The sequence below is a fragment of the Eschrichtius robustus genome, chromosome 10 (genome assembly GCF_028021215.1).
Source record: "Eschrichtius robustus isolate mEscRob2 chromosome 10, mEscRob2.pri, whole genome shotgun sequence".
Taxonomy (NCBI): domain Eukaryota; kingdom Metazoa; phylum Chordata; class Mammalia; order Artiodactyla; family Eschrichtiidae; genus Eschrichtius; species Eschrichtius robustus.
The window spans coordinates 113413203-113436656 of NC_090833.1; the positions used below are offsets into that span (position 1 = coordinate 113413203).

Genomic DNA, 23454 nt, shown 5'->3' on the forward strand with positions numbered 1-23454 from the left:
GTAATTGATTCTGCTTAATTCGGAGTTTGAATCATCTTAAGGTTTCCAAAAGATCCAGACAGAATTGTTTAGGCAGAGATCCAAGAAAATAAATGTGACTATACTTCAGAAAAAGTAGCTTGGACCCTCCTTTGTATAAAAGAGAGCCCTTGGAGTTTCTCAAAACCCCCTCAAGGGGCCATCTCTGAGTGGGTGATCCCAGAGTCACATTCCAGAGCTGTATGGCTATACATCAAAACAAAGTTTTGAGTTAAGAGCAATGCATTCAGGGAATTCCCTGGCTGTCCAGTGGTTAGGACTCTGTGCTCTCACTGCCGTGGCCCGGGTTCGATCCCTGGTCGGGGAACTAAGATCCCACAAGCTGTGTGGCATGCATGGCCAAAAAAAAAAAAAAAAAAAAACAAGAAAAGCAACGCATTCAAAGATCACCCTGCCGCCACCTCCTACCCCTACTGCCACTGTTACTGGTGCAGTCATATCCCGGTGGGGAGCCTGCCCGCCTAGCCTGAGACACACATCGTACTCCAGGGAAAGGAACCACTCCGGTGGGGAGCGGAAGGAGGAAGACAGCCATGGCTGTGCAGGAAGGAGTTGGGCTCCCTGTGTGTATTAAGGAGCTTAGATCAAAATCACCATGCCATACAAACATGGCCTAATAACTTCCCACAACACAGTAAGTCATTAGCCTTTATGCCCAATAGGTGATAAGCTCAAAGAAGGCAGAGACATCCCTCTGGATTCACTAGTTTGCCTGCAGAGAACCCAATACCTGTCATACATCAGCTGCTCTTTATTGAGCGCCTGAGTGAACGGCAGTGGGTAAGCGTGGGTTTCCCTCCTGCCTGTAGCTCACTAGCTGTGTGACTTGGAACACTTTGGTGCTGCAGCTTCTCAGCTGTACAATAGGGGTCACGACTGTACCTTAGTGGGTAACTATGAAAAATAAATGAGTTAATATGGGAAACGCACTTAGAACAGGACCTGGCACATAGTATTACTATATTTTCTATCACTATTATTATTAATTATTCCGAACCTCTAATTCCTGGTGTAGGGTGACCCTGCCCAACTTCTAGGACTTCATGCTGTCCTGGAGGCGCTCACTGCCCGGTGGGAACAGTCACACCTACAGCAAATCATCCTCCTTTTGTGAAGAGGAAGACAAAGCTTGCCCCTCAATAATATGAACCCTGCAAAAGGCCTAATGTCTTGCAGTGTTTAAAAAGATCCTCTGCTCAATATTCCGTAACAACCTAATTGGGAAAAGAATTTGAAAAAGAATAGATGCATGTATATGTATAACTGAATCACTTTGCTGTACACCTGAAACTAACGCAACATTGTTAATCAACTATACTCCAATATAAAATAAAAAGTTAAAAAATAAATAAATAAATAAAATTTAAAAATAAAGAGATCCTCCAGAGTGAGAAGCTTATAACCACTTCTGTCCTTAAGTAATTTTTTTAAAGTTGTATCCAAGTTACTACCCAAGGTCCATTGATATTAAACAGAAAAAATAACTTCCTCACACGGGCATAAGTTGCACAAAATACCATCACTACAATTTTGACAGGTACCAGGAGATCCCCAATGTTGTTAATTGTTCACTGGGCTTGGCCTCAGATGTGATTCAGTAAACTGCTATATTGGGTTTCCTTGTTTCCACTCACACTGCCTCCGCAGTCATCCTCCGGGGGGTTTCAGTCATCTAGGACGGCCCGGGTGCCTGGGTGTGTGCGCCCAGGTCACTGTGGAGGGCTGTGTGAGTGGGATCGGGAACCGGAGCACCTTAAAATGAAACAGCTGCAGCAGGAGTGGTCCAGGCTTGGGCGCAATACGATAGCTGCTATTAAACTCCACTTTGAGCTTCTCTTGGCTTTGATGATTTCTTTCTTCCTCTCCAAAGTTTATCATTCTTTTCCTGACCTCAAGTCAACCTCATAAAAGCCCAATTTTTGTTTTGGCTCGAATTAAAGTTTTCGTGGTGCTGTTGTTGTTTTCAGGATTTTGCTTGCTTTCGGTTTTTTTGTTTGTTTTTCCTTTGTCTATTTGGTCTGGGAAAACTATGAAGTGAGGCAGCCCAGCCATTCTAAAGTGTCTTGAATAGATGTGGAACTAGGAATTTTTGTTCCCTGGTATTCACCTGTTTCACAGCCTCTTCCCCTTCCACCGTGCCATTTCCTCCTAGTAAGCAGCTGGAAATGCCCTTTTTTTTTCAGACTGTGTGCTACCAATCGCCTTCCTTGGCATCTCTCGTTCCACGGCGAGCTAGTTGAGGTAAAAGGCTTCATTTCAACATCCAACAGTGGCATCCTTGAGTAAAGTTTATTATTCACCATTGAAGAGAATAAATGTTTAAATGCATTGTCAGAATGAAAAACTCTTTCTCATTCTGACAGTTAAAAATTGAACGTACGTTTAAGTTCCTCGGAAAAGATGTGTTATAGTAACACAAACAGTGATAGAATTGGAAAGATTATAAAGAGGCAGTTCTAGGGCCTTTTAACTCTACTGTGAGGGAAATCATTTAAATGAACTACAAATATCGTTCCCTCGATTAACATACCTTCACGCCACCTCTGTATGTGCATTATCTCTTCTTAAGGTGATAATTAATAAGGCATCACTTAAAGACTATTTAATGACGCTGAGACAAAGACAAGACTTAAGTCAGCCAACTCATTGGGACTTTTTCCAGCTCCCAACGACCACCTGGGATTCATGTCAATTCTCTGATTCTGTGTTTCAAATCAGCCTCTCAAAGATACTATTTGCTGTCAGCAAGTCCCCTGATTTATTTAATCCTTCCCCAAAATGTGTCCTGAAATTCTCACAATTTAACCCCTATTTGTCATTGAAGGCAGCTCCTCTGCAGTGACTAAATCACTCTCCGGCATTGTCAGGTGTTAGCAGAGGCCCTGGGGCTGCTCTGGTGGCCTGGGAAAGCGAGACCAGCCCCCTGCAATACTGCTGTTACTTTATTGTCTCAACAAATCATCAATAGATTTTTTTTAGTTACACTTATAATCTCCACTACTCCTCTCCAAAAGAAACAACATCCAGGCATAGTGCAAATGGTAAGTTACCCTCGGAGATTCAGTATATCTTTATATTTCCCATTTTAGGAAGGACATTACTAATTCCATCTGTAATATGCACACATTGTGTTTCAGATTACACAGTACGATATGGGGAAATATGGATTCGAATAGAAGAAGGGAAAAAGAAGAAAAATAAGTAGGAAAGGGAAAAAAGGGTAATAAAAACTCTTCTCTGATTCACTTAAAAATAGATTGAGACAATCAGATCCGATGTGGTCTCGTTTCTTCTTCTAATGTGTAAATCCTGATGGATTAAAAAAAACACCACGGTTTATAAAGCAGAAGTCCTATGAAAAGAGAGGTGGCATTTTTATGCTTCCCTAAAATAGCAGTAAGAATGCACTACAATCAGTAATAAAAATCATCGGAGGGAATAGATTTGGAAGAGTTTGTGTGGTATCACATCATCATCCTTAAAGTTCACGCCTCCGACTCATAATCTCAACCTTCTTCAATCTGCAGGTGATCTGGAAGGCATGGGATTGAATTCACTGAAGGGCAGCCCACTATTTTATTAAGCTTTCTATGTTGAGGTACTTGTAGATTCTCACGCAGTTGTGAGAAATGATAGAGATCCCATGCACGCTTTACCCAGTTTTTCCTAACCTTGCAAAATTATAGTGCAATGTCCCAATCATGATGCTGACATCAATAGAGTCAAGACACAGGACTTTTCCATCACCAGGATCCCTCTTGTTGCCCTTTTATAGCCACGCCCACTTTCCCTCCACCCTCTTGGCTCCTTAACCCCTAGTCACCACTAATCTTTTTTCTATTTCTATAATTTTGACATTTAAAAATGTTACATAACTGGAACCAGACGGCATACAACAATTTGGGGTTGGCTTTTCCACCCAGAGATTCATTTGGGTTGTGGAGCTTATCAATAATTTATTCCTTTTCATTGCTGAGTAGTATTCCAGGGTATGGATGTACTACAATTAACAGTACATGCTTAACTTAACAAAATGGTGAACAGTTTGTGTGTCCTTTGAAGGACATCTGAGCTGTGTCCAGTTTGGGGCTATCGTGAATAAGGCTGCTATAAACATTCACGCACAGGTTTCTGTGTGAACTTAAGTCTTCACTGAGCTAGGATAAATTCTCTGGAGTGCAGCTACTGAGTCATACGGTAGTTACACGTTTACTTTTTAAGAAACTGCCAAACTGTCTTCCAGACTGGCTGTCCAATTTTTCTTCCCACCAGCAGTGTATGAGTGCCATTGTTTCTGCATCCTCATTAGCATGTGGTGTTGTCATGGTTTATTTTTAGCCAAAGCCAGAAATCCAGTTTAGGACCAAAAAACTGCTAGCAAGGCTTCCAAATTTAACATATTTTGTTATTTTTAACACTACACAGCGATTAAATATGTATATAATTTATGTATATATAAACATTAGCTTGCTTTGGTTTAAACTCTACAACTTAAAAGCTCTGTACTTTAGACAAATTACTTAACATCCCTGAACCTCAATTTCCTGATATGTAAAAACTACTCCTTCCAGGTAAATAACTATATTAAAGTAACAATGTGTATATAGAGCATAGGATAAAATAAGGGTTCAATGAATGCTAATTCCTTTCCTCTACATCACTCCGTTTGATTCTCATATATTCTAACCAACATGCTTCCTCTCAATCCGTTCCCAGAACCACTTAGAACCACTGCTTCTGTTCAGTTTTATAGCTCTGTCTCACCTCAATTCAGGCGAATATGAATATAGTTTAAAACTCAGTTAAGATGATGGAACAGAAACGGCATGATACTGCTTTCAGGAAACAAGTTCAAACCCAGATCTACCGCCTACTGACTGTGTGAACTTGGGCCATTATTTTACATCTCCAGTCAACGCCACTGATGGTTCATCTCTTCATCTTTAGAATGGACAGAATCAGACCTGCCTTACCTGCCCTCCAGAGGTGCTGAGTTCAAATGAAAGAACTATGTGAAAGCAACTTGTAAACAGTGAAGAGCTACACAACTACATGGCTAGCAGAATAAGGCAAGTTATAGAAAACAAAGTCCAGGGCGCCAAAGGGTCTCATTCATTCTGCCATAGAATGTCAAGGTAGAAAAATGGCAGGAACCACAATGACTTCTGAGTCTAGGATGGTGACGCCCCAGAGAATGGGGTGCAAGAAGACCAGAGTACAAATTCTCTTTTGTTTTTAGATAAACAATTAGAAATGAGTTCACCAACACCCTCACTTGGTCTTCATCAACAGTTGTCCCAGGCACCCAGGGGTCGGGGAGATCTGAAGGGCAGAGGGGCTAACAGTGCCCCCAACTGTAATAGGGAAGAACAAATCTGACTCCATACTGGATCTGTTTCTTTTACTTTAACCTTTGTATTCTGTTCCTTTTGCTACAAGTTAATCACAAAAGAATGTTACCTGTTGCCTGAAATATACAGGGTAGCCCATTCTCAAGGCTCTGACCTTTAAAGGTATAACATTTTCCTATTCATATAGAGATAAAAAGTTGCAGAACAGAGAATAACATTTGTCTTGTTGGAGGTTTATTGAAACATTGTAACCACACCTAACAGGACAGCTGCAAGAACAAAGGATTCTGGCACCAAGAAGTCTGCAACAACCAGCCACACCCCCCTTCCCTTTTAGTAAAAGAAGCCTGAAATCTAACTCGGGTAAGATGGTTCTTTGGGACACTAGTCCAGCATCTTCTTGGGCTGCTGGCTTTCCAAATAAAGTCGCTATTCTTTGCCCCAACACCTCATCTCTTGATTTATTGGCCTGTTGTGCGGTGAGCAATACCATCTTGGACTCAGTAACACCACCACAAGCTCACAGAGATGAGCTTGACTGAGATGTGTTATGGTTTATCTGGTTCAGTTAGGTGGAAGCAGATTATATAATCCAGTTGCAACTAAACTAACCTTCACCAAATGGACAAAGGGCTTTAAAAGTTTCCTGCAAAGAACCCTGTATTGAAGATAATTGAAAGAATACAGGCAGAAACCATCAAAATGAAAATGACAGAATTGATACTGTTCTGGCTCCAAGTTAAGCACTTTAGTCCTAAAGCCATGAAACAAGGCAGAAACACAGACAACATGAATCCAACAGTAAGTCAACTAAAGTATTTTTAAGTGAGCAGAGGCTACTTAAAGTGTGGATTTGCAGCCACAACTGATAAGGCTGAATCTCACCTTTAAATATTTAAACCTATTCTTTAATTTTTCTTTTTCTTGCCCTTTTGTAGTTTCGCTTTTGCAAAGGTATATAATGTACATAATATATCAGTAAAGTAGTGCAGATATATAATTTGCCAATAAATATACTTTAAATGTTTTACTCTTGGGGTGCACAATTAAATCAATGAGGAGACCATTGACCTAGGGTATCCTATTTCTTTCAGATGTCATTTCTCTTAGTTTAGACCTTTGTGTTAGACACCAACAGACCACCACACATGGCCAAGAGGGCATGCAGGTAGATTTCCTCTGCCAGTTTAGCAGGTTGCTCTCACTAAGACCACCTCCCCATACCTTTCTAGAGCCTCTAAAGACAGACAGAAGACTTTTCCTTCACCCTGTCAAACTTGAGGTCTGGAAGTCAATCTCCTGATACAAATCTCTATGAAGTCCATGGGCTGTCAACATCCCCACATTCTGCAGCTTTCAGGAATGTACCTGGCATGCTAGTCTTTAACATTGTACAGCTATGCCAAAGAGAAGAGCTAGTGTTTATTAAGCACTTACTGTATGCCAGACCCTCAATTAAGAGCCTCATGTGAATCATCTCACCACATGTTCATCATGACATTGTGATAAGACGATTATTATCCACCTTGTACAGAGGTGTAACTGAAGCTAAGGATGGTTAAGTAATTTTCCCAAGATCACATGCTGATAGCTGCTCTAGTCAAGATTCAAAATTGTGCCTCCGACTCCAGAGACTTGCTCTTAATCACTGTGTTACGCTACTCTCCATGCATAATAATAGCTTTATTTGTATGTACTAAGATTTCTTTACAATGTACTCAAAATTAATTTCTCAAATTTGTCTCATTCCAAATGTGATGTTGGCTTCATCTTGGGATCAGATATTTACCAGAGCACATCACTGATCTTGTAATAAACAAAATAAATTACAATTATACTTACAGGAATTATTCTTACAAAGAGATTTTGAAAAATTTATCTTACCAATCCTTGAAAAAAAACTGCTGTAAATTATTTCTAACATGAAGCAGGGTATAAACAATAATACAATAAAATGTGTCTGGCTTACTATTTGTTCAGATGTATCTGAGGTTATAATTTAAAACTCCTAGCATCCAAGGCAATGAGAAAAATTCAGTGTGTGATCTAGTTATTTCCTCATATTCAGATGTTCTTGCCTGTGTACACTGAGGTCACTTGAGTTCTCTTCTCAGATGTTCTCATTACAAATACCTAGGTTGTGATTTTAAAAAGCACTATAATTTACAAAGCACAGCCCACACCAAGTGGACTCAAATGCCACTTTTTTGACATAGCTATTTTATCCTTGATGAACCATCATATTTATTCTTATGAACACTTCATTAAACACCACTGTATCTGAAAAAGGGAAAATTCAGCTTTCAAAGAAAAAGCACTTCAACAGCCCACATATAATTTATATTTGTAATAAAGCAAAAATAGCCACTTGATTAGATTCTGTAATTTTATTGCTAACATCATCTTGACTTGACTAGCACAAGATTCAGAGAACTTAACAATGTTTGGAAAAGCAGAAAGAATTACTAGGAATGTAAGGAGGCAGTTTCTCACTTTATTTATCCCAGATTAATAACAGTTAAAGTGCCTGGTTTCTTCCTGAAAAAGTTTTTTCACCGTTTTCTCCACAAGTTGGAGTTTATGGAAATCCTCTCATGGATATACTTTATTACTCCAGTTTAACACCAATTTGAAAAAAAATCAATGCTTTTTGACACCAGTTATGACAACATGCATTCATTTAGAAAGAACAGTGGTATAGTAGCTTAAAGGTCCTTATATTTTAACCCAATATGAAAAATCAAGGTAGTTAGTATTTTCTATATACAAGAATTTGTATACATTTCCTTGATGGGTCTTCTTCACTCAGTGAAAAATCTATTTTAAAAATCACTGAATTGAAACAAACAAACTCAATCTATTTGGTTTTGCAGATCCAACTCATGCCTCTCCTGTTATACACAAAGAGCCAGATGCTGCCTGAGGAAACTTTCTTTTTCAGATTTTATGTTTCTGCATTCCTCCTGTGTCAAATTTTGCATCCCTCTTTAAGCCATCATTTCATAACTGTCTTGAGAAAAAGCACTCACTCATTTTCTCTGATTTTACATCTTCACAGAATTTTTTTTAGATGGACCACAGCAATCTTATAGGAAAACTCCATTTTCTGGTAGGTTCTACAAAGGGTAGAATCTGAATGTCCAGTTCACTGTCTGTTTGTCACCCAGCACAAGTAGTGACTCCTATTACCTACAAAGGTATTAGGAAAGTGCTCCCAGCTGAAAGTATTTATCCAATTCCAATTGTCGTTTGAAAGTCTAAAATACTAAGGGTGGTACTGTTCCAGGAGCTACTGTTTAAAACAATGCAATGCCTGTTTAGAGGGAAAAAATCAGTACTTGAAAATCTGAGTTGGTTTAAAAAATAATAACTATGCATCCAAAAAAGAATTCTTAGAGAAACATTTATATGCCAGGCACATGTTTTTAATTTTAATAACATTAGCTTACTGAAATAAATATGTAGAGTCTAATAATTGTTTTCTATATTTTGATATTTTTTATATTATTCTATTATAGTGAGTTTGCAAAGAAGCTAATGAATAACAATGAAGGAAAAAATATCTATCTGTCAGGACAAAGTTGCTGTGGTTTGTAGGCATTGCAAAATGCTGTGTTGAAAAAAAATCTGTTAAAAAGTAATTGAAAACTGCTCTGATTTAAAAAGAAATGAATGTATATCCCTATAGGATAATGTCAGATAAAAAGTAATCGTGTTCCCCGTACAGTTGTGTTTGTTGGCATTTATATAAGCATAATAATGCTTTCAGGGTATTTTCATAGTTGTTCACTTAACGTGGGATTAACATCAAAACCTTTATAATTATTTGAGATCACGAATTTGAAAGTGGCGTGGTAAAACATGTTAATGCTTAAAACACTCTAGCAGTTTTAATACCAAACAGATTAACACACATGAAAGTAATATAATTTGTGCACTGAATAATATGTCAAACCAATTCTTTTGGTGAAGAGAGAATTCTTTCTAGCTACTGCTTTATATTTCTTATAGACATACTAAAGCAATCAGCTAGAAAACTGCAAGAGAGATACACATAGCTGTGCATGACTCATGGACTTGAAATATTATTCTGTGTCTTTGTCATCGCACAATTTCATGAAACCATCATTTCTGAAGTTTGCTTTAAATAAAATTGAGAACCAAAACATGACAATCTAGAAGAATGAAGGTGGATTAAAAAAAAAAAAAAAAGCCTAAAAGAGATTGCTAATTGGCAAGAACAGCTATGGATTTCTTTTATAACCGCCAGCAAAGAAATGTAGGTCCTTAATGCATTAGAAGCATATTTTAATATGCACCCCCAGAGTCTCATAAAAATATTTCTTTGCCTCAACTTTCCCATCTGGACAGGAGAGGAAAATGGGTAGTCATTTAGAAAATAATATGAAACTGTGGATTAATTACCCGTGTTGCCCATCTTTCTTGAATTCGTGTGAAAATGGACCTCACATCTCAGACCTAATTATATTATAATCCTTGTTGCACTCAGCTACACGGGTCAGGGTGGGGTGGGAAATCTTGGAAACTATACTGAACGTGACAAATGCAGGTGCCTCCCCCCAGACACAGAGACTGTGTATTAAAAGCCGGTATCTGTATAACTTCAGCTGCGCCTGAAGGGGCGGGGGTCGAGGAGTTAAATCATGTGGTTTCCGCGTATACAGAGAGAATCCATAAAAAGAGATTTATTATCATACTTTCTTTTTGAAATGTAGTATTTGTTTTTGACTTTAAAAATGCTCCTCGGTATAAAGCAAATATTACAATTTTGTGAAACAGCAGCCAAGATATAATTGTCTGTGAAATATAAGGCTTAAGACCTGGTTCGAGTTAACTACTGTTCTGCTGAGACCAACTAGGCTGGCCCGCAGTGGCCGAACGAGCAGGTTCAAGGAGGACTGGGCGGCCGCGGGAGCCGGGCCAGAGGCCTTGGAGCTTTCTCCTCCTGCAGCCGAGTTAAAGTGACTTTGACTTTGTACAAAAAGTCAAACAAGAATAAGCAGCCATGGAAAACGGTACGGAGCCGGCCAGTAGGTTTAACAGCGAGAGGGAGCGGGAAATCCAGGAACCGCCTGGAAGTACTGGAGGAAAATGGGATGGGATAGAAGAGAGGGGAACGGAAGAGGGGAGAAAGGAAGCTGGGCAAGGGCACACCCTGGACTCCACGTGCGCGCTGCACGGTGCGTTACCACTAGGTGCGCCCCAGCCGCTTGGCCGGGTAGGAGAAGCCCTTCAACTCGGCTCCGCGCGCCTCCGCACCGGGTGCAGGAAAGGCCCCCGGCCCGGCCCCCTACCCGCCTCCTCTCCGCCCGCCCCCGCCCCTCCCCGCGCCGGCTCCGCGGGTCCTTCCTCCGCCGCCCGGTGCGGAGAGAAAGCGGGCGGCGGCAGATTTGCCCCGGTGGCACCGAAGCCACAAGCCTGCCCGTAATTGCAAAGCAAACAAGGCTGAAATATTGGATTGGTCTCAGTCGTGACAAGATCTACGCTTTTGCCGCCGATTTGTTTGTGCAGCTCTATTTAAAGGCCCTTGATTGAGGAAATGTTGAAAATAGCGGGGAGGGTTCCCTAATGAGACCTCGGGAGGGAAGCTCGGGGGGGGGGGGGGGGAGGGGCGCCGTTAACCCCTTCCTGCCCGCCTCGGGCGAAAAGCCCCGGAGCCGAGCGGGGGTAGAAGGGGGAGCAGGGGTCCGTCCCGTCCCGCCCCGCGCAGTGACCTCCCGCCGGCCACGGCCTAAACTCCGCCCGCGCTCGCATCTCCCCCCGGCGCCCGCGGCCCGCGCGGCTGGGGCCCCGAGGCCCGGTTGCGCTCTCCGGCGCGACCCGGCCCTGGTTGTCGGGCTGGGGGTCCCGGCGGCTGGAAGGGAAGGCGAGATACGCAAGAGGAAGGAAGAGAAAGCACACACACATTTATTGCGCGCAGCCTGTGTGTCCGGCGTCCAACCCCGCGCGCGCCTTGATCTCATTCATCTTTCGTGCGCATCCTCGCGGCCGGCGTGGCTACCCCATTGCTCAGATGCGGAAACCAAGGCTTAGAGAGACCAGTCCGCGGAGTCCACCCGACCAGCTCTGGCTCCACAGCTCAGGAGGCGGAGGGGCCAGGGGAGACCAGGCCGGGATGGGTCCCCACTCTCCATCCCACGCCGGCGATGCGGAGCCCTCGGACGCGCGGTCCAGCCGAGGAGCCTTCCCTGCTTCTCCCGAGGGCTTGGCGATGAAGGTCTGTGCCTTTCGGCACGACGTCCGCCTCCGCCGCTAGCTTTGGTCGCTTTCAAAACAAAGAAAATTGCAATCCGATTGCAACTGGGATACGCGGAATTCACCAGATTTCTCTGTCATCCTTTACGCAAGTTGTGTAAGCACCTACTGGGTACAGTGCCTCGATTGGGCTCTCAGGGAACCCACAGTCACAGGAGGGGAAAGATGTGTGCCCAGAGATCTACCGGAGAGAAGATGGGGGTGGGGGGGGCATCAGAACGGAGTTCAGAAGAAGGGAGACCTGATTTGCGGGAGCAGAGAGAAGGAAAGCCGAACCTGGAAAGGCTTCCTGGAGGAGGCGGCATTTACGCTGGGCCTAGAAGAAACCAAGAAGTGTGGATTCTTTAACATGGGAGAGACATGGGTTGTTTGCCAGCTCCGCTGGCAAGTCGAGGGGTCCCAGACACACAGCTGAGGACAATGTAGGGGTCACACTTTTCGTCACCTGCTGATCCCCCAGCTGCCCCTCTGACTTGGAGAACTTGAGTGGATCAAGTCCTGAGCAATAAGTTCCAGTCTCTCTTAGGATTGAAAACCTAGGGCTTGCAGACGACACCAGCGGCTAGACTTTGACCTTTCAGGAGCCCTGGACTTGGGCCAAAAGGTACGGTTAAGGGCAGGCAGGGGCAGGAAAATGGCACTGGGGCACTCTCCCCAGGGCTCTTATTAGAGCTACACGTTCCCAGGCTTTTCCCAGAGGGATGTGGTCAGAGATATACCTTGGCCAATCAGAAGTTTGTCTTTCTGGAGTCACAGCCAAAGGTAGACTGAACAAATGGAGACCCCCCGGGGGGGGGGTCGGGTGCTGTGGGGGCAGGGAGAACTGGCTTCGGTGGTACTTCCCCAAGAATGATCTGTGCCTTCTGTCAGCAAAACAAAAAAAGCATCAGTCATCCGCTTCTAGTGGAGTCTCTCAATGTGTTCTGAATGGAATTCTGCTTTTTCTGTATGCAACCAATTCCTTCGTTTGAAGTTGGATGCTTTGCAAGAAGCAGAATGCAATTCCATTTTTTGTTCCTCGAGGTTTTGGCCTGTGTTAACTTAAGTGGGCACTCACACAAGTATTAAAAAGAAATCCATTCTCTCCTGGAAAATGAAACAAAGTCGCGCCTCTCCAATCACACTGCAGATATATAATCTGTAACAACAAATTCGCCTCCTGGTGCTGCGCATTTCCAGCAAGCATCCTGCCTTCTCTGTTTATAACTTTTCTGCCTGCAATTATTTTTATTTTTATTTTCTGTCACTTTAACAGAATCCAGAGCCTTTTCCTTTAATGTTTTGTACACAACATGTTCATTTGGGTAAGATGTCCTTTCCTATCCTCCTTTAGCTTGCCTTTCCTTGTGTAGCGTTCTGTATCGGGAGTTTCTAATATTTCTCTCTCTCTTTTAAGAACTTGTCCCTGTCTTGCTTTATTTGTTTGTGTGAAATATAGTTTGAAAGGAGATCAGAGAGAGCAGGAGGGGTTTGTAATAAGAGAATGACCGAATGACCCAAAGGCTGATTATCTGTCATTAACTGGAGACTCGGTGTACCCAAATTACCAGGGAGACCTCAGTCTGCCGGATCCAGAAAGGCAAGCATGGAATGCAGGGCTGAACAGGCTCGTGGCGTTGCAAACGAAGACACTTTGCCAACACATTTTCTTAAGGAGGTTTCCTTCAAAACTCAGCTCAGCTTCAGTGGACGAATGTTTTAGATTCTGACAGGTTGTACACAGGTTAAAACAAAAATCTCTGCTGAAAGACTACCTTCAGCGTTTCTGGAACGAACTTCTCTGTGTTGTTTCGTTAGGAGCAAAATTGCAGTTAATTGTCTAAGCTCCAGAGAATATTGAGAAGTCAAGCCAAGCTGCTTTTGATCTGCTGAACCCAAGCCTTGTAAACATCGAGGTTTGCCATTAATATCGACAATAAAACGGTTTCTTTTTGTTAACCTGAAACCTAGCCATCCTGGAGAGCCCTCGTCTAGAAGCAAAGGCCCCGGAAGAAACTAGCAAGGGTTTGGAAGCAACTGCCAGGGCTAGAGAAATCTATCTCTGTGAATTTGCAAAGGAGGCTTCAGAACAGGAATGCGAGCCACACTGCAGTTAGAACTGGGAAGGCACTGGGGCTTCCAGACACAAACAGACCCTTCAGTCACTTGAGTGGTTTGTCCAAAGCCCCGCATTTTAAGCTGCCATTTGCTTTCATATTTTATTCTGAACCGCAGACTGTATTGCAGACTAGTTGAAGTCTATTCCTTACCATTTCCTTAGAGCGTGTATGCAAAATTACAATTACTTCCTCTTCTGCATGTTGAATGCTTTCCTCCCGGCTTGGAAGAAAATATTGCTTGTGTGTGTAGGTGATTTGATTGAAACAAGAATGTGAATGAGTAGTTGACATAAATCCTGTGAGGTGTATTTTCTTCCGCCACTTCTGCTCTAAACTCCATCTATATTTTACTACAAAGTAGCAAAGATCAGATTTATCATACCTCTTAGGACCACCATAATTACATTAGTAACACTTCCCATGTATATATACATCATGCCGCCCGGAGTGAGGCCCCTTCATGTGCATTATCTTTTGTTCCCTTCAGTCTGAGTATGGATTTTAGCTTTACAGACAAATGTGGATACCTGGCAAAGGTTCCCCCCTCATCAATAAAGACCCTCCAGAGCAGCAGCACATTTGCCAGTTAATATGAAGATCTAGTCATTGATTATTTGGAGAAAATGCAAATTCCCACCACCCATCATAGTGGACATTAAGATGTTTCTTGTACAGTGTACACCTTAATTATTGTACACAATGTTATATGTCAGTCATATTTCAATTTTTAAAAATATTTTTCTTAAAGGACTTTATTTAAGGATGAGCCAGTGTCTTATTCTTCACCACTTTCAGGTTCTATGATACCAAAAACCCTGTAAATCCAAGTATTGCTGGAAGGCGAATTAGAAGCAAGGGAAGGAGAGAAGGGGGAAGGAGGTAGAGAGGGAAAAGAAGGTAGAAAGGGAGGAGAGAAGAAAGAAAGAGAGAGAGAAGGGCTAAATGCAGGGGGGTTACAAGCACCCAGCAAGTTCCAGTTTTCTCCACTGACTTAACTGTTTCCTGATCAACACGGAGCAATCAGCCCCTCCAGAGTCATCACTGCATCTGGATCAGCCCCTCCCCGCCCTGTCGCCACAGATCTGTTCGGATGGGAAAGAGGAGGGACAAGGGCTCACTCACCAAATACCCCAGGCCCACCCCAAAATCCAACAAGAAAATGCTCACGAGAAATGAAACCTCCCAAGAGCCAAGGGCAGCTCTTCCTGCCCTTCGTTTCTGAAACAGACGTGAGTCCGATCAAACTTGATTCTGCTTTGTAGATGTGTACTTCGAGCACCACCACGTTTCTGGGGCCACTGTCACTCACCAAAAGGTACACAAGAAAGGGAGGGACTACAAAACCCCAGTTAGAGGGAGACTCTTGCTGCCACTCAGACAATATGCGTGGTTCTAGATTGTCCTAGAGGTTCTGGGGCTAAGTGGCCAGCAGGTACAATGAACCAACCCCACCCTTGGACAGACAGAAACGCGGAGCAATTAGGGTGTCACAGGAAGCACATCCTTGGAGCAGGTGAGGCTGGGGTGACATCTTCAAGAACACACCGCTTCTGCGGCCACTTGCTGGGTTTGATGTTCTTTCTGGGCTTCTTAGCACGTTCTGGGGTTCACCTCACAGAAGAGCATTATAGATATTTAAAGGAATGCCCAGAGTCACTTCTACTACGTTGGTTAAGAAAATAAGGGAAAACGAGATTTGAAAGACGCTGAAGGGAATTGAGCCATAATTCCCATAAACATGAAATGTGTGTTTATGGCCCTCTGGCCTGGTTATTTTCAGGTCCAGTTTATTTTGAGTTCTCATGAGCAAAACACAAGATACAAACTGCCCTCGCCTTTGAAATAATAAATACCTCGAAAAGATCTGTATTTTCCCTAAAAACAGACTGAAGTTTTTAAGAAAATATTTACTTTAAACAAGATTTTTTTTAAAAGTAATATCTCACAAGACCAGAACGTTTGCAAGGGAGTGTGCAGCCATTCGCGTGCCCTTTGACTCCCTTCCAGGGGAAGGGGTAGGAGTGAGGGAAAAGAGACAGGAGACACGGGCCCAGAATAAACGTTGGACCCCAGTTCTGTCTGCTTAGCTGCAACGTCAGATGTAACGTGCAGCACAGTGGGTACACCGTCAGCTACAAGGATCGCAGACCTCATCCCCAGCCCCCCTCCTGTGAAGCAGTCTCCCCGCCTAGGTAAGACTGGTTGCAGCTCAGCTCAGGGCCTCAGAAAAGGGGAAGATGTTAGCACACCCTCGTCCTTGCAGGATTCCTCCTGCAGGCACCCCAGGCGGCCCCCAGCCCGCATCTTCTCAGCTGCTCAGTGATCCTCTGTGGCCTGCATCGTCTCACCTGCCCTGGAGTACTCGGAATGTGTGCCCTTTGGGGAGCAGCACACCAGAGGCCACACTAGTACAGACCAGGATGGGGTCCCTGGGCTGATAACTAAGCCAGGAACTTCCCCCTCCTCCTTTTCCTTTCCCACTTTCCCCTCCATCACCACCACTACCACCGGCTCCATCAGTAGCCCCCCAGAAGGCACTGGCCACCGAAACTGGGGGCAAACCTGAGACGGCATCTTTGCCTCACAGCTTTCCAAAGCAGCAGACGAATCCAGCATCCCACTAGACCCGGAGCAAAATGTCCCAAAGAGAGCGCTAACAGAAAAAAGTGGACTCTGGTTGTGCATCCAGAGTGGAACTCAGCCAGTTAGGGACCCTAGAGTTCTCCCATTTGTCCCCTGCCTCCAAGCCCCCTTTCTAGGGCTGTAGCCTCTGCATTTTGGCTTTCGGAGATTCATGAACCCCTAGACCCTCGGATCACATTAATTAACTAATAATGACACTGTCAATGAGGACGGATGTTCAGATTAGCATCTTTTACGACTTTTTTCTGTCCCATGTTGTCCATCTCTTCTATCACTTGCCAGGCTCTCTGGGACCATGAAGGGGTTCGTCCATTTTTTGTTTCAGTGAGAAGAGCATGGGAGAAAGGCTGAAAGTGGCAAGTTCTGACGCCTTTACCATGGAGGCCCCTCGCCTCTGGTGGACACTGCATCCCAGTGCCCTGGCTCAGCCCTCTCCCTGGCCTCTTCCTCCTCCTTTCAATTCCCCAAACTCCCCCTGGCCTGAAAGCAGCTTGCATCTACTTTCCCTGCATTTTTATCTGTTCCCAGCCAGGGTGCAATCATCTTACTTTGTCTACCTGCTCCTGAGGCCTAGATGTGTTTTTATAAACAGACTTTTTAAAAATGTATCAAATGTCAGAGGATTGAACTACCAGTATTTACACATTCAGGGTTGGCCTCCCCCGGTGAAAATGTAAACAGAACCCTGACCACACTACCTATATTCTTTCCTTGAAGAACAAGGTCTTTCAAAGACTCTCCTTGTGCTCAAAACTGCAGACCTACCCAAGGTGAGGGTTCAAAGCTCTAGGTGGCTATTTTGTTCTGAGCCCAAAGGGCACTTACCAACCAGTCTGGTTTCAGCTACTCCCCACCTCCTGTCCTCTGCCTTAACACCTCTGCTGGGGGCATCCAGGGAAACTGACCCCTTGCTGCAGGGACTGAATGGGCCGTCATGAGGACTCCCAGACTGGATTTCTACGACCCTCTCTGGGTTCCTTTCCCTCTCCTGCAGCCCGGCCACCTAAAACCTAAAACATGTTTCCCAAAGCTGTTGCCCAGGGCTCTGGGGTTAGTGGCTGGCGGCCGCCCCAATCCCTGGCAGCTCAGGAGTTGGGTACCCCCCAACCCCGCCCTCTATTCGTGCTGACCTGGCCTTCCATCCCCAACCGTGTGCCCCGCAAAACGCACGCAGCAGGCAAGAAAAGGACTGTGCTCGCTGAGTCCTTTGGGTGGGACTCCCTTTGCGGCCTGGGGCCTGACTCTGCCTGCCTGCCAGAGACGACGCCCAAGGTAGCGTAGTTGGCCTCCCCTGGGCGACCCTCGCCAGGCCCAGCGGCAAGTCCCAGGCTCAGCTTGGGCTCCTGCACACTCCGCGTGGGCTCCCTCTAATTTACGGCCCGCGGGCTCCTGTAGACACCCTTTTCCACACCGACCCTTTGGGCGGAATCCTCAGCTACCCATCAGCCTCCCCTTGCGGCTCAGGGCCAAGCCCCGGGGATCATTTCAGCTCCTGCCACCGTCCACCACCGCCCCCCCCCCAACCTCTTGCGAGCTTTCTGGAGACGCTCACGCCGCTCGGGGCGCCGCGGCCCCGGTGCCCTGCGGCCGGGTGACTTACAAGTGGAGATCCATTTTCCGTTATAATGCGTTCAAGATCACCAAGGCCAGCAGTCTAAACATCCACGAGCCGTCCTCCCGGCCTGCCTCTTAAACTGGTGTTTAATGGTTCCCCTCCGATAACTAAACCTGCTTTCCACAGATGCCCGCTTTGATGGCAGAGGCAGGAATGCAGAAATGTATTTATATGTTTGTTCATAAAAACTGGAAAATAAGCTCAGAACACGCTGTAAAAAATATTCAGTTACTTACCAGACAGGCTAGTTAAACCAGGGGAACACCGACACCGGCCACACAACAAATTCGGGGAATCGATGTGCCTGCGCTTTGAAATCGCTTAAGGTCTTCCTTCGCTGGGGCTGGTGTCCCTGAAGAACATGGAAGTAAGAGTATTTACAATCGGCTTGGCCGTCGGTCCCGGGGTCTCCACCATGATCTCCAAAAGCAGCCACAATAACATGAGCTACCCAAGACGTCCCTGGCCTGGGTAACGGGATGGTGGGTAAGTCCAGCGACGCCGAGGCGGGCGTTTCCAGCCCGTGTCCAGGTCAAAGCCGCAGCCGTGCCCCGCCGCGCCCCGCACCCCGGGCCCCGCGCCCCGCGCCCGCCTGGGCTGGAGACGCGCCTCCGTGGGGACCGCCCGCCGCCTCTGCTCCCGGCCCCGCACGGAACTGCGCCCGCTGCCTTCTGGTTTTCTTGCCTCGGTTACCTACAAAACACTTCGAAAAGAAATATCTGCTTCCTTTTTTTTTTTTTTTTTTTATCAGAAAAGAAAGCGGAGTGATACCGTACCTGGTTTAAGATTCTTCAATATTTGCGACTTGGGGGGGAAATATTTTAATAGTGAAGCATCTGTTAAACACTTGCATTAACCTCCGGCTGATAAAAAAGTTTTTTTAACCCTCCCCCCCTCGTTTTAATTATCTTCTGGTTATGAAGGGGCAGCCAATCCTGGATGAGGACCTCGGCAATTAGCAAGGAGAACATCAAAAAGTTTTATTGCAGAGAGCGCGAGGCGCCGCCCCCGCCGCCCCGGGATTGGCGTGAGGAGCCTCTGACGACATATATTAACCCGAGCGGCCCTAAAGATGTAGCTGTACATGGAGATCTTGCTAGGAAAATCCTCTTGCTTCCCTCACGGTGTCCAGTCCCGGAGAACCGCCGCCGCCGCCGCCCGAGAGCTCCCAAGGCCGCCGCGCAGACCCCTCCGAGCCCCAGCCGCCGCCTTCGCGCTCCAGGGCGCCTGCAGGGCCTAGATCCTTCCCCCCGAAAGAAGGAGAGGATCTGAGAAAATGGATGCACTGAGACCTCTCTGAAAACCCTCCGAGGGAGCCCGAGAGGAGCGCGGGACACGTTACTCGCAGCTAAAATCACATTCAAGGACCAAAACAACAACAACCAAAAATTTCATTAAAACAATAAGCGCCCAAGAACCCAGATCAGGCTGGTGGGGGGAGGGGAAAGGGCGGGAAGGGGAGGGTCGCATGGAGGTAGCTTCACAGTGAGCAGTCGACCCCGCCGGCTCCTCCAGCCGCGGCTTGGACTCGCCCCGGGACTCCGAGTAGCAGCGGCGCCGGGCGCGCGGCCGGGGCGCGGAGCCCGGCGACTCCGCCGAGCAGCCCCGCCGGAGCCCGGGCACCTTTGCATGAGCACGAGAGGACTGTGCCTGCCCGCAGACGCCCGGGAAGCAGAAGCCTGCGAGCGGGCCGTGGAGCGAGGCGGGAGCCGGCGGCGGCGGCGGCGGCCAGGGGCGCACGGTGCCGGGACCACCTCGCCGCGCCCTATGGGGAGCCGGCGGCCGCGGCGCTGCTGAGGCGGGCCCCGCGGGCCAGGCGGGGGGCCGGGGCCCGGGCTGCAGCAGCCCCCTCTGCGGCTGCCGGGCCGGCCGGGGCGCCCGGGGGCTGGGGGCTGGGGGGTGGGGGAGGCCGCCGAGCGCCGGAGCGGGGGCCCGGGCCGAGGGCGCGGCGGCACTGTGCGCACGCTGGGGCGCGTGGAGGGGCGCGGAGGGCGAGATGAGTCTGGTGGGGGGCTTCCCCCACCACCCGGTGGTGCACCATGAGGGCTATCCGTTCGCCGCCGCCGCCGCCGCCGCTGCCGCCGCCGCCGCCAGCCGCTGCAGCCACGAGGAGAACCCCTACTTCCATGGCTGGCTCATCGGCCACCCCGAGATGTCGCCCCCCGACTACAGCATGGCCCTGTCCTACAGCCCCGAGTACGCCAGCGGCGCCGCCGGCCTGGACCACTCCCATTACGGGGGGGTGCCGCCGGGCGCCGGGCCCCCGGGCCTGGGGGGGCCGCGCCCGGTGAAGCGCCGGGGCACCGCCAACCGCAAGGAGCGGCGCAGGACTCAGAGCATCAACAGCGCCTTCGCTGAGCTGCGCGAGTGCATCCCCAACGTGCCCGCCGACACCAAACTCTCCAAGATCAAGACGCTGCGCCTGGCCACCAGCTACATCGCCTACCTCATGGACCTGCTGGCCAAGGACGACCAGAACGGCGAGGCGGAGGCCTTCAAGGCGGAGATCAAGAAGACAGACGTGAAAGAAGAGAAGAGGAAGAAGGAACTGGTCAGTACCAGGGGGCAGCGGGCAGTGGGGTACGGGGGACCGGGAATTCCGGTCTCTTTACAGCTGGGCTGAGCAATGGCACTCCGCGTTCTTTGGCTGCGTCTTGAGCCAGGGTTGCTTGCACCAGGTTCTGGTCGGGATGGTTTCCCGCAGAAGCGGAGGGGGTGGGGGAGGGTGTCAGCACGCGGAGGAGGTTAAGAGGGATGCTTCGCGCTGGTGATCTTACCCGCGGGTTATCGCCGCTCCCCCCCGGCACTCAGGGCGGGCCTCGCGGACTCAGGGTCCGGCTTGATCTCCCGATCGCACTGGCCCGGACCCCTCATTCCCTGTCCTGTAGAGCCTTCATTTGGCTTCCAATCCGATCTTGCTTTCAGATATTTCTAAAATAAGTTACTCAGAAGCGCTTGATCCCAATTATTTCACTAGTGATTGCATTTCTCCCTCTTGAGAATGAGGCAGCCACTAATCCTAAGAATTTTATGCTTGTTCTGATTTCTGTGCCGGGAAGACGTCAAGGTAAACATAAAATTAGTACTTTTAACTTCAAAATGCAGTTTCTCTTTGGCACTGAGGCTAAAATGTGACTTCCCAGATGAGTATACTTCACGGTAGTTCTTGTTTTGTTTGCATGAGCCTGTACATTTTAAGACAAATAGTAAATATTATCTTGGTCATTGTAATTGTTGTTAACAGTAACACGAAATTATAACTGAAAATTAGTTTTTTCAAGTTCCTACCAGCTGCCCAGAGGGTAGTGGTGTTCAGAGCAGGGCTATTGCCACGAAGGGCCTGGAAAATTATCCCATTTGTCGAGGTTTTCTTCTTTGGGGCCTATGGCGCTTTAGTCGCTACATAGTCGAGTGATCCCGGGTAACCGGGGATTTCAGAGGCCTTGGAAGGAGAGGCACTGCCGAAACGAGCCGGAGGCCGAGCTGCATGCGGACAGGCCCAGGCCAAGGCAGGGGCACCTCACCCCATCTTCCTTAGAGCGCGGAGCTGGGGCTGCGATGACCCCCGCTCGCGCCCCTACATCTGGAGTTAGAGAGAAGGCCCCCGGTTCCTCCATAAACGACTTGAAAACGGGTGGTTGTTTATAAACCTGCCGATCGGGAGTTGAGCGCTGCCGGCGTCTGGAGGCCCGGGCGGGAGCTAGGGCAGCGGCCGGCCTCCGTAGCTCTTCTGCAGGGGCTGGGACTTGAAACCATCCTACCCACCATCGCTGGCTGGCTCTCTCTCTCCTCTGGCCGGGAAAAGCGCGGGGGTGGCGTGGAACCGGGTCTCCTCTCTGATTCTCTCTTTCTCCTTTTCTCCCCCTCGCCTCCCCTCTGCCCAGAACGAAATCTTGAAAAGCACAGTAAGTAGCAACGACAAGAAAACCAAAGGCCGGACGGGCTGGCCGCAGCACGTCTGGGCCCTGGAGCTCAAGCAGTGAGGAGGAGAAGGAGGAAGAGGAGGAGGAGAAGGAGAAGAAGAAGAGGAGGAGGAGGAGAGCGCGAGCCGGGCCCAGGAGCCGGATGCAGACCCAGGACTCCGGGCAAGCTCCGCGCGCTCCGCTCTGAGGACTTCCTGCATTTGGATCATCCGGTTTATTTATGTGCAATGTGCCTCCCTCTCTTTGCCCCCCTTCGAGGCATCCGCTCCCCACCTTCCCCTCCAAAAAACAAAGTGGATATTTGAAGAAAAGCATTCCATATTTTAATATGAAGAGGACACTCCCGCGTGGTAAGGGATCCCGGCGTCTCGTAGATTCTCTATTTGTGAATGTTTCCTCCTGGCTGTGTAGACACCAGCGGTGCCCTCTCCCCAACCCCTTCCAGATAAAGACAGCGGACAATAGTGTGTATGTGAAGTGTATCTTTAATACTTGGCCTTTGGATATAAATATTCCTGGGGATTATAAAGTTTTATTTCAAAGCAGAAAACGGGGCCGCTAACATTTCCGTTGGGGTCGGTATCTAGTGCTGCCGTTTCATCTGTGGTGGTTCCCTATGTGAAGATGTTTCCAACAGCTACTTGCTTTGTGCACTTCCGTCCTCTAAAACTAAGTGGAATTTAATTAATATTGAAGGTGTAAACGTTGTAAGTATTCAATAAACCACTGTGTGTTTTTTTTTTTTTACAAAACCCCAATCTTTTAATGGTGGATACCTCAAAAGAGTTTTGAAAACAAAACTGTTATACTTGTTTTCATTATATTTAAAATATTCAGAAGTAAACTAAATTATCATGATTGCCTCTAACTTTGTTTGATAGAGTCAGTGGTTCGGACCAGTCATCAACTTGAGCTCCTGGCCTCGCAGGGCTGGCGAGGAGGCCCTTTAAAGAGAAGTGTCCTTGGTGAAAATCCTGCCAAAGGGCCTGGGCGCCATCGAGCGCTGCCTCCCTTCCCTCTGCCCCTGGCCCCCAGGAGAGCGCTGAGTGGGCTGTGGAAGGAGGGTCTGGCCGGAGAGAGGCCTGGGCGGTTTGCTCAGAAGGTGGAAAGGTGTCCTTTTCCTGAAATCAACCACATGCCATTGGTGGGGGGGTGGGGGGGGGCTTCGGGTTTTGTTTGAGGAGCCATTTTCGGTTGAGGGCGTTTTGGGGAGAAACCCACACGTTATTGCAGCCGCAGGAACTAGTCTAGAGTTTTTAATTCAAAATATAGGGCTTTCATCCAAGAAACGGGAGAAAAGACCAGGAGAAAGGAAAAGAGGTTTTGGCTGGTCGTCTCGATGGGGGGTTAGGTGGGGAGGGGGGGACTGGTTTGAGCGGGGAGGGGGAGGGGGAGGCCCTTCGGGGGAAAAAAGTCCGTGATTAGGTAACCAGGAATTCTACGTCAAGTAAAAAGTCGAGAACGCGACCGAGGATTTAAAGGGGGGGGGGGCGTGGAGCGGGCGCTAG

General features: G+C 47.4%; 1 protein-coding gene across 1 annotated transcript; it reads left to right on the forward strand.

Annotated features, from left to right (window-relative positions):
• Positions 1-19923: 19923 nt before the first annotated feature.
• HAND2 (heart and neural crest derivatives expressed 2) lies at positions 19924-22804 on the forward strand. The gene is made up of 2 exons (XM_068552527.1): positions 19924-20574; positions 21908-22804. Exons 1-2 carry the CDS (start codon positions 20020-20022, stop codon positions 22004-22006), a joined length of 654 nt encoding a protein of 217 aa, XP_068408628.1. The 5' UTR covers positions 19924-20019; the 3' UTR covers positions 22007-22804.
• Positions 22805-23454: the final 650 nt, after the last annotated feature.

Excerpts from the sequence above, each read along its gene's own strand:
- HAND2 (XM_068552527.1), top strand. The coding sequence starts at position 20,020 with ATGAGTCTGGTGGGGGGCTTCCCCCACCACCCGGTGGTGCACCATGAG. Across the intron at positions 20,575-21,907 it reads AGAAGAGGAAGAAGGAACTG|AACGAAATCTTGAAAAGCAC; the intron begins GTCAGTACCAGG and ends CCCTCTGCCCAG.